Genomic DNA, 10,815 nt, shown 5'->3' with positions numbered 1-10,815 from the left:
ACCACTACTACCACAAAAGAGATAATTTTGGCTCGATTATCACAAGAAAAGTAACTGTTCCCATACCGGGAGTCGAACCCGGGCCGCCTGGGTGAAAACCAGGAATCCTAACCGCTAGACCATATGGGACATGCTGCAGATGCGTTTCCTCGCTGCTTTTATGTGATATCACAGTGATGTTATGTCGCTATAGTTAAGTCATCTGTTTGGTATGTTCATCTTGTACATTTTGTACTATCTGGATTAATGTAATGGTGCCATCTGGCCATAAAACGTGAACCTACAGCATCGCTAGTTATCTGAATGCTTACATAATGTAAACAGATTTTATCTAATTTACAGCTACTGGATACATTATCACTTATATGAAGTGTGCCAAAGGATTTTTTATGACCTTCACATTGTTTAATTATAATCAATTAATTGATTGACCAAATTATTATGAATAATCTAATTTTCTTTTCCTTATTTCTCTATTTCTTGTTTACATGGACAACATAACAAATTAACCAACATGACTGTAAATGTCCCTGTTAATCAAAATGCTCATTTTCAACTAGCCATTAAAACAATTTGAGTTTTATAAAATACATTACGTTGTATTTTATGAAACTCTAAGTGATAAAAATATTTATTTCATTAAATATGCAAATTAATTGTATTTCACTATTCTATGTATTTATGCCATCCATCTCATCTCTTTCCAAATGAATTAATCAATTTATAAGAAATTTTTCGAAATGTGTAATTTATTATAATCCAGTTCTGTAACAGTGAGGGAGTGGGAGTAGATAGCAGCTTTTAGGGGATTTAATCCATCAGTAGGAAAAGATCATTTTGTGCAGCTTTCACTGTGTTCACCATCTGTTGGAATGAACTGTGGAGAAATTAAAACTAGCAGCAGTGAGGAAGCTGCATTACCATTCAAAAGCACATGCAGGTGCTGTTTGACTGCAGGCAGGCATATCAGAAGAGGCCTGTCATTGAAGCATCCTTGTTAAACAGCAATATTTTACTGTGTTATCCACTCAAAACCTTTTTCACGGCAGACCAGTGGCAGAGTATAACACAGCATATTTACTCGACTACTGTGCTTGTGTGTAATTTTGAGGCATTGTCTTATAAATAATAATAGCTTCCCGTGCCGTGTCTTGCTCCTCTACTAGAGACACCTGCTCAAAGATGAGCCACTAGAAGACTGATGAACACCAACTATGACGGTAACAGCGATATAAATTGCTGCCAAATCTCACAAAACACACAGAGAGGAAGTATTAGGTGACTTGTTTACACCCCTCTGTATTATGCCACAGCATCATTTACATAAAGAGGAAGCCACAAACGAGGGATGGAGGTGGGATGGTGTAAACATGATGTCACAGACTTACGGATCAGGTTTATGTTCTGCAACTAACTGGATGAACACTCAGTTCTTTATGTGAAAGAGAACAACCTCAGACCCTCCGTCCACCTGCTCCTATACCGCTCGCACAGTAATCATGGACATAGTGGTGGAAAACATTTACCTGCTGGTCATCGTCACGCTCATCAGTGTGCTTCAGAATGGTGAGAGAAAACTATTACAAATCCATAAGTTTTTCATTTTATGCTAAGCCAGTAGTTAGAAATGCTGTGATGACATGAATGATCCTACTGCTTTTTTTTTATTTGTGTTTGTGTTTTAAGCATTCTTTGCCAACAAGGTCGAGCAGGAATGCAAGGCTCCTAATGCCCACAACACATCCGCTTTTGAGCGAGTGTCTTGTGCCAAGTAAGTTTGATGCTCAGTTCCTCTGTTTGTTTATACGTGTTATCATTCTTGTTATAATTCCCTCATGAAACATCAGTACCTGTGAAACAGCGGATGGCTTTGTTTTATTTTTGTTTCCTGCTGTAACATACACAAACTTTCCATTTGGTTTTACATCCTCCCATATATTAGTTCCAGTCAGAGGCAGTCCTCATTTGCCTGAACACTCCTAGATACTGGGGGGGAAGCGAAGCTGGTGGAGAGCTCATTTGAATGCTTGATGGGAAAGAGACAATGTCCATTAGGAAAGCATTTTTTTTCCAGTTAGGTGACTCATAGTCATTTGTAGGTCCTGTAAAAGTTGCAGTCTGTGTGTCTATGCAACTTAAAAACAGGCTTGTTTCTCAAACCAAGTGTAAAATGGGATTTCTGTGCTTATTACATTACAAGTTGGCACTTAAACATACACAAACCCGAGAGTGGATTCACCCGCCTGCTTAGATTCCTCATTTCAACTGCTACACACACTTCACCAGTTAGATTTCACTAAATGCGTAGTCAAATCTAAAACATGAGATAGTTTAATTGCAATAACAGTTCAGTCTTTGCCCATGAAGGCATTAGTCCTCAAGCAACAGCACACTTCCTGTTTTTAAAAGGACATCTCAGACCCACATCCTGTCTTGTAGGTAATACAAGGATTTCCTAAAAGATTACAAACTTTAGCTTCAAAAATGTGATGCAAACTTCTGGTGAAAGTTTAACCCTTGAATTCTCAGCTTTATGCATTTATCTGACACTTCAAAGGGTCTCAATGGCCTCAAATAGGGATGTATTGTGCTTTTTTCAGGGTACCCAAAACTATTTCAAAATAAAGAGATGTTTTTTTTATTTTATTTTATGAGTTTATTTGTCAGGGACAATGCCAAAAACACATTGTAACAGGTTACAATAACATGATAGAGGGTTTCTAGCCAAGGCTGTCCCTGGTTAGGCTTTTCTATCTAAAGATTGTCATAACATATCATCGTTACCAAAATTATGTTAGTTATTTAATTGCATTAATTGCATTATAATTGCATTCAGGATTAATAATTAATATATTTATAATCAAAAAAATGCAAGGTGTCACATATGATAGCTCATTACAGAACAGTAATCCAAGTGATCAGTGAAATTTGTGCGGTTTTTGGTGTAACTGGCAGCAGTTATGGTCTTACAACACCTTCTTAACCAATAATTTGAGGGTTGTAGAGGCCTGAGGAGGTAAAAGTATCCAGTATTTCACAAGAAAAACCAAAAATTAGAGAAAAGTGAAATAAATAGAAATCATTTTGAGTAACAGACATATTTTTTTCTTTCTTATTTCTTTATTCACCTCATGACCCTTGGTAGGTTCCCAACCCGCATAAGTATGGTGTTTTTTGAATAACTTTCCTTGACATGTGTGAGCTTGCAAAAGCTTTGGGGAACATGGTTCTGTGCAACACACTGCACTGATTATTGCAGTGTATTGCAACAGCCAGTACGTGCTGGGCTCCGAGAGTGGGCTCAGATTTTCCTGGCGTCCTGTTTCAACTTTACTCCTCCAACACTCAGAAAGCCAGACTGGATTTTGTAGCTCAATCACCACCATTTTATCTCCAGGATCTTTTGTATTTTTTCATAGCTACCTCTTCTCTGCACTATTTCCCAACAGTCGTAGAGACGGGGTTAAGTTTCTGTCTCGGCACAGTCTGAAACAGAACGGTGATTGCTTCATAGTTTCTCATTGCAGGTGACTTCCTTGAATGAGATAATTACAGTTCTTGTTTGCGTTTCTTTCAGTCGTAACTGCATGGATGTGTATCCCACTTTCCTGGCAGTGATGTGGTGTGCTGGTCTGTGTCTCAATCAAGGTAATCATTAATCAGTTGCCGTAAATGACTCTTCTGCACTGTAAACATTACACACCCGCACAAGAAATTCAACTGAAAACACTTAAGCTTCATTTTTCTTCAATAAATATCATGCTTAGTTAGAGTTTACTTCTTTAACTAAGACACCTGAACGCTACACCCATGTGTTTTTGTTGAGCATCTTATTCCAAAACCACAAACAGTCTACGCACTTTTGGGAGGGCTTTACACAACACTGTAGAGCCTGGCTGCGGGGATTTGCCCCAATTCATTCATTCACAAGAGCATTAGTGAGGTCAGCCACTAGTGATGTTGACTCGCAATAAGGGCTGACTCGCAGTAAGCATCCCACTTCAAATTGTTTTATGGGGTACAGGTCAGGGCCAGGCAACTACATTCTTCACAGACTTGGCTTGGTGCAAGGGGTAATTATTGACACAGGAAAGGGTTTTCCCCAAACTGTTGCCACAAGTTGGAAACACACAACTGCCTGAAATATCATTGTTTGCTGTAACATTAAGACCTCCTCTAATTGGACAAAAAGGGCCTTCTACAAACCCAGGAAAACAGCCCTTGATCAAAATCATGCGTCTACTTTATGGACATAAACAGGATTCTGATTGTTGTTCTTTTTCTGTCATTTGTTTGAAGCTCCTGCCGCCTTTGCTGGGATCATCTACATTGTAGTCAGACACAAATACTTTGTTGGATACATGGGACAAACCTCTCAAAGGTAAATGACGCAATCTACACCCACTGAGCAGTTTATTGGGGACACCTGTGCAAACTAATGCAAATCAATACAACAGCTCTGCCATAAATATGTTTATTATTGAGGTCGTAGTGGTGGTGGCGGTGCACTGGAGTGCATTATATTGAAAAGTATTCCTAATATTTTGTCCACCCCGTAACATACATGGGCAGCATATTGTTTATAAGCATGATCTTTATATTTTTTTTAAAATGTCTTTGTAGCACTCCAGGCTTCCTGTTTGGAAAACGCATCCTCAGCTTCCTGTTCCTGATGTGCATCGTGGGTATCTTCAACTACCTGCTGGTGCGTTACTATGGCAGCAACTATAGAGAATATGTAGATATCATCACCAAAGCTTCATCTGCTCTCCTCCTCCTCCCTTAAGTCCAGTGTGTGACACATAGCAGCAACGACACTTCCTGTTTTGTTTTGTTTTTTGTCTTTTAACTGATGAGAATTGTTGAATTAAAACTCTGTTCTTTTTTTTGTACAAGAACTTTTATTGTATTTGAGTTTGGTAAAAAATAAAAACTTCTCATAATCAATTCTGATTCATTATGTGCAAAAGTCTTCAAACATATGATTTGTAACACAGATTTGACACAACTGTAGTAAATCATATGAAGTAAATGAATATTTAGTAACAAAAAAATAGCATTTCAGACAGAATTTGCCTAAACAATCTTCAGGTCATTCAGAATTTCCTTTTAAATGTTTCCACTCATTGAACAGAAGTCATATCTGAACCCAACAGCGATTATAAGGTAGGTCCTACAGTCCTGAGAGGTAGGCTCATCTGACTTAAGGTCATCCTTCACCTGGCAGGTTGATGATTCCAGGTGTTACAACCGTTCGTCTGTTGATCAAGAAACTCCTTTTTCATGTTTTCTTGAGGAGGCAGACATCGAAAACTGAGCAAATACACTCTTTTTCCTTCCTCTTCATCTGCCACTCGCTCATGTCAGTCTCAGCTTTCATGGTAAGAGGTATGAGCAGAGAAAACAGGTTAGACAAGTGCCACAAACTGCGCAAGCTGACAAATACATTTAAATAAAATGTAAAGATTACTTTTGACGTGTTAAAGGAAGAATAAGAGACAGTTACCTGAAATTTTCTCTTGCTTAAGCCAAACCAATGCGGGAAGTCAAAGAGGGCATCAGAATAGTATTTCAGGGTGAAGGAGGCGTCTCTCCACACAGGTTCGACTTTTATCAGGTCGTCAGTCGCTATGTGGATGTTTTTTGCAGCCCAGCTCTCCAGTGCTTCAGTCAGGTCAATCTGACATAAGGAAAAGTCACTTTAAATACTAAAATTTTGGACAGCAGCCACAGAGCAACTCCTGGAATGTATTAAACATAAAAATGACGTATACAGCAGAAAGACTATAAAGTGCTGCTTACATCCACCCTGTAGCTCTCCCCAGCGACAGAGGAGATGGTCCAGTCCAGGCCTTTTTCCATCTGCCACTTAATGAAAGGATCGTTGCCATCGATGGACACCACATACTGCTTCAGCGCTGACACAGGGCAGAGGATAATTTATGAAGGATAAAGAGAGAGGGAGTGCAGAAAAACATGTTGTCATGCGGATGAATTACTGTGCTGCCATTATGAATCCTCCACTCCACCCATTGCAAATGTCCAGGAAGCCAACATGAGTCACCCATGTTGCCACCAAACTGCTTGACTCACTTAGCAGCTTCAAGTTCTCAACTGGTTTCAAAAATGCTATTTTGTGTTCACTAAAACATGCCAGTGGTGCTTTTGAGGGGCCACTTATTTTCCCACTGTGTAATTATTTCATTGTAATTACACACAAATTGCACTTTGAATGTGCTGATGACAGTTTAAGTCAGTGGTTGTCAAACTTTTTCATGTCAACTACCCTTAAGCTGACATAAATTAGACCACGGACCCCCATCTGATAAGATTTGTGCTTTCAGATGTTTTATTACATAAAGTGTATGAAACCCATGACCAAAACAGTCATACATTATGTCTTTGTGTTAATTATGGATGCAAATATAGTGAAAATAAATCATTCCCCCATTTTGCTGGGGACCCCCTGGAACCCCCTCAAGGACACCTGGGGGGGTCCCCTAACCCCACTTTGAAAACTACTGGTTTAAGTTACCTCTGGTGTTTCTGGCTTCCTTTCTGTTGGCCAATGAAAAGTTTTCCTCGCAGGCAGACATCAGCAGATAGATCCTCCTGGACAGCAGACTCTTTCTGAAGCTGCTGTATTCCCATAAATTATGCATTTTAACTTTCCTGTTATTGGAAAGGAAAGCAGAGAGTTTTGTGTCAATGTGTTATTTGTAAATGATGCAGCATCACATGTAGTCGTGTTTTCCTCACCTTCCCAGCGACTTGTGGAAAACTATGTTCCCTCTGCAGGAGTGGAGGTCATCGATGAGCACTAGGCTCTTCTCCGGATCGCTGTGGACTCGGTAACCCGAGCTGAGAGCCACCACGGAGAAACCGGCCGGAGGTTTTCTCAGAAACTCTCCGATTTCTGTCACCTTCATCCTGCTGTGGGACACTTCGTTTGTCATCATGATGTCAGGCATTTCTTCTGCTGCAGCTGCTTTTACTGCTTGACTGACGTCTGCAGCTTTAATAACGTCTAACAAGTGTCAAGTTAGACACGTTCAAACGACACATGTTCCGGTCTCCTGCCAAAATCAAACGCTTCACTGAAACTAGCTGCGTTATAAAGTTTAAAGGGAAACTTCGGGATTTTTCAACTTGGACCCCATTTTCCCATATTTTTCTATCTAAGTGACTAATGGGGGACAACAATTTTTGAAATCGGTCTAGTATGTTACTGAGCAAGAGTGAAACTGGCTGTAATGTAATCCTTTGGGGCAATCGTGCCCCGTCAATGTAAATCCACTAAAAGTTCTTGTTTTTATCGCTGACAGACTCAGATTGTTCTTATAAGTGTCTGGCAACATTATGGAAAGGACCCCTAAAGAGAAATAAAACTTTTTTTCTTTACCTTTCCCTTGATCCAGTCTGTTTGTTATTGTGTCTAACCAAGTCTCGGTCAAGGAGAAGTCTCGTCCCTAAGTCTTGCGACTTATTGGATGTTGCATGGTTGTTGAAGACAGCTAAATAATCAGCTAAATATTCACGACTTTGAAAATCTTTTAGATAACATTGAGCTAAACTTTCTCCACTCCAACACAACAAACTCCTCTCTGCAATTCTCACTCATGTTTCCACCGTTGTCTTCCGGCAACCTCTCGCGATAGTTCAGAACAAGACTTCTCCTTGAGTGAGAAGACACAACAACAAACAGACCGGATCAAGGGAAAGGTAAAGAAAAAAAGTTTTATTTCTCTGTATGGTCCTTTCCATAATGTTGTCAGACACTTAAAATAATAATAATCACTTATACACAAAAAGATGGGAAAATAGGGTCCAGGTTGAAAAATACCAAAGTTTTCCTTTAAATTTCTAGTCGCTTAATCGATGAACAGAACACAAATCAGCAATGTTGATAATAAATTAAGTAATATATCAAACAAAAACATTATTCAACAATGAATATAACTATTAGGCTGTATATACCATACATAACCACCTGCTGTATGTATATAAAGTAACATCATTTTTTTTTAACCAATTCAATATTTATCTCAGTACTCCCTGTGCTCTTACCTTTGTACCACCCGTTTCCTGTTTACAATTCACAAAAACAGTTCTACTTGTATATAGACATTGCACTTTTTTGTCCATTTGTTGTTTCTATACAGATGTATCTGTAATTACACCTACTTGCTTTTACATAACAGTGATTTATTCATGTTTATGTCCATGCGTATCTTCCTGATAGACTGTTGTCTGTGAGTACATTGACAGCCACTAGTAACCAGTGCCAATAAAGCTGATTCTGATCCTGATTAGTTTCAGCAATACAATGTTTTAGCTACACAAAGTATAAAAAGTTAATACAAGGAGCATATTCTTAAAATGTAAATAAAATTATGTTTTCCAGACGTGTTGTTTTCCTTTTCTTAAAAAATTAAATGTATCCAATGAATGTTGTTCCCATATAATTAATACATATTATGCTTTTTAATTTCATCTTCTTTAAAGTATTTTATAATTCAAGTTCAAAGAAATACAAATATACGCAATTCCAAATATTATGCTTTTAATTTGAAAAGCAAACGCGTTTACTTCCGTTTTTAATTAACATTTCATGACTGGATATGACAGCTCTCCCAAACATACTTAATTGATTAACTCCCATCAAGGCTGATCGTCCCTTCCCTACATAAACATAACACACACATACACAACTGAGCAAATAAGTAAATTATCTTTATAAATAAACAAAAGCATATATAGTATGTATTATAGGTTGCATAGTTTTAAAAAGTATTTGTAATAATTAAAGAGTCAAACAAATTGAAAAACTACTGTATATTGTTTGATTTTGTGTATATAAGACTGGTGATGCTGGGATGTACAACTTTGAGGGAAGCCACTTGAAGGCAGCGTTTGGCCCTGCGCTTGGAAACAAGCCTCAAACTGAGAAGGAAAAGTACAGAAACCACTTCAAGCACTCGTGAATTATGAGTCACCTGAGAGTCTTTGTGATGCAGCAACATTCACGTGCAGCATATTTGAATTTCATATCAACAAGCTATTTGGCGTAAAGCCTTTTCCACAAAGGTCACATTTCAGTGCTTCTATTCAAACGCTGTGTTTGTTCAGACCTCATTTTTTCTCGAGATGAATACATGGATTTACACTCGCTTTCTTCAGCAAATTATACACCACACAGAGTCCAAAACAGGTTAATGAATCACATACAGCTCTGCTTTTCCTGCCGCCCTCAACTGTTTGATAAAGTGACACTTTACCCAGTTGTGTAGAATGATTTACAACAGCCCTCTGCACATACAGTATTTACACTTTCCTGATTCCTTCATAAGAAGAATATTGTATTTCTGTGAGAAGTAATAATACAAATCACAAAATGTACTACAGTCAAGTCACTATAAACACACCAGAATGGACAGCAGACAAACTATCAGTTGCTTTCTCCTTTTTTCTTTCTGCACAGTTCATTTTATCCACACAAAAATGTGAACACTCACCACTGTGGTTTCACAGCAGAACCAGTCTGTTTAATTTTTGTGGTTTAAAAGTCCATGTTTAGCTTTTGTGGTCAGGAAGCTGTTGACTCATTTGTTCTGGATGTCTCCACAAGTCTGAATGGCCAACAACAGAAAAAGTGCGTCCTTTCTAGATACTTCTTCTTCATAAGAGACTGTAAACAATACCTGTCCTATTGAAAACAGGATATAATGCTGGTTTAACTCACAGTGCGATACAATATTCATCTCCACAACCGCCACCTTTGTAAAGCTCATGAAGTTCAGTTTATCTTTGTTTATTATCTGTTGTGTGGTTCACCTCTGACCCTCCTGCGCAGTGCAGAGACAGCTGTTCTCAGATTAGTAAAGGAGAGAGAGTCAGTGCAGCTTTCACTGATCTGCAGAATTGAGGAAGTTTGTGGAAAAGTTCTTTATTTGTGCCACAACTGAGACCGTTGTCATGATGACAGAAGATATGACGTCCTAATGACGTGTGTGTGTCGAAAACAGACACTTTGTAAAAAATCTTACCAGGTTTTTAACCAGTTTTGCTATTTGAAATCAGTATCGTTGTTTGATGACTGGCGATTATCAGTCATGTGCAAAGTTATGAACTCTGACATGGATGAGGGCTACTGGAAAAATGTCTGTAAAATAATATCCATGCTGTAATAGGGAATTCACAGTTTTTTGAAATATTTATCCTGTTCGCTTCACAGCCTCGGCCACATCACACACATATCACACAATGTGCATTTTCTGTTGTTTTTAATTGAATTTTCATTAATTTTACAGCAATACATATCAATGCTGTTCACAGAGCACTTAAGTCCAGCATCAAACACAAGAAACAAATACACACTTACACAAGGAAAAAAAACATCATATAATCACTTTAAAAATAAATAAAATAACATTCAAAAAATAATATACAATATGCAGTTTACACAGACACAAAAAGCTGCATGTACACGTGTATAATGTGCATGTCTAAATTCATGTGTATATAAATAGATCATAGCCCTGTTTGTAGAGCATAACACTGAAGGAATGTAGTCTGATCTGAACTGTATATAAAGTAGTTGAAACTAGCTCCACCTCCAGCAGCTACAACAGTAACATGCTGCTCTAACACTGATGCTTCAGTATTAATAATCTAATAATGTCATATATGATAATATATCAGCCAGAGGGACCAAACCACTACTTTTACTGCAATACTTTAACTACATCTTGCTGATAATACTTATGTACTTTTACTTAAGAAGGATTTTTCATGCAGGACTTGTAATGGGGTATT

The 10,815-nt window shown here is 38.1% G+C and overlaps 2 protein-coding genes and 1 non-coding gene across 3 annotated transcripts; 1 reads left to right on the top strand and 2 right to left on the bottom strand.

Moving 5' to 3' along the window:
- Positions 1-57: 57 nt before the first annotated feature.
- Positions 58-129, bottom strand: trnae-uuc (transfer RNA glutamic acid (anticodon UUC)). The gene has a single exon. It is a non-coding gene; the product is annotated as a tRNA-Glu (tRNA).
- Positions 130-1,216: 1,087 nt separating this feature from the next.
- Positions 1,217-4,912, top strand: alox5ap (arachidonate 5-lipoxygenase-activating protein). Its single transcript, XM_067608276.1, has 5 exons — positions 1,217-1,566; positions 1,687-1,771; positions 3,578-3,648; positions 4,300-4,381; positions 4,624-4,912. Exons 1-5 carry the CDS (start codon positions 1,500-1,502, stop codon positions 4,784-4,786), a joined length of 468 nt encoding a protein of 155 aa, XP_067464377.1. The 5' UTR covers positions 1,217-1,499; the 3' UTR covers positions 4,787-4,912.
- Positions 4,913-4,922: 10 nt separating this feature from the next.
- LOC137195697 (mesenteric estrogen-dependent adipogenesis protein-like) lies at positions 4,923-7,068 on the bottom strand. Its single transcript, XM_067608275.1, has 5 exons — positions 6,760-7,068; positions 6,536-6,672; positions 5,803-5,918; positions 5,507-5,680; positions 4,923-5,373 (listed from the first exon to the last, which is right to left on the bottom strand). The coding sequence occupies exons 1-5, from the start codon at positions 6,969-6,971 to the stop codon at positions 5,359-5,361; spliced, it is 654 nt and encodes a 217-aa protein (XP_067464376.1). The 5' UTR covers positions 6,972-7,068; the 3' UTR covers positions 4,923-5,358.
- Positions 7,069-10,815: the final 3,747 nt, after the last annotated feature.

Source organism: Thunnus thynnus, chromosome 13, assembly GCF_963924715.1.
Source record: "Thunnus thynnus chromosome 13, fThuThy2.1, whole genome shotgun sequence".
In the NCBI taxonomy this organism is placed as follows: Eukaryota; Metazoa; Chordata; class Actinopteri; order Scombriformes; family Scombridae; genus Thunnus; species Thunnus thynnus.
This window is presented reverse-complemented; position numbering and strand designations above follow the sequence as displayed.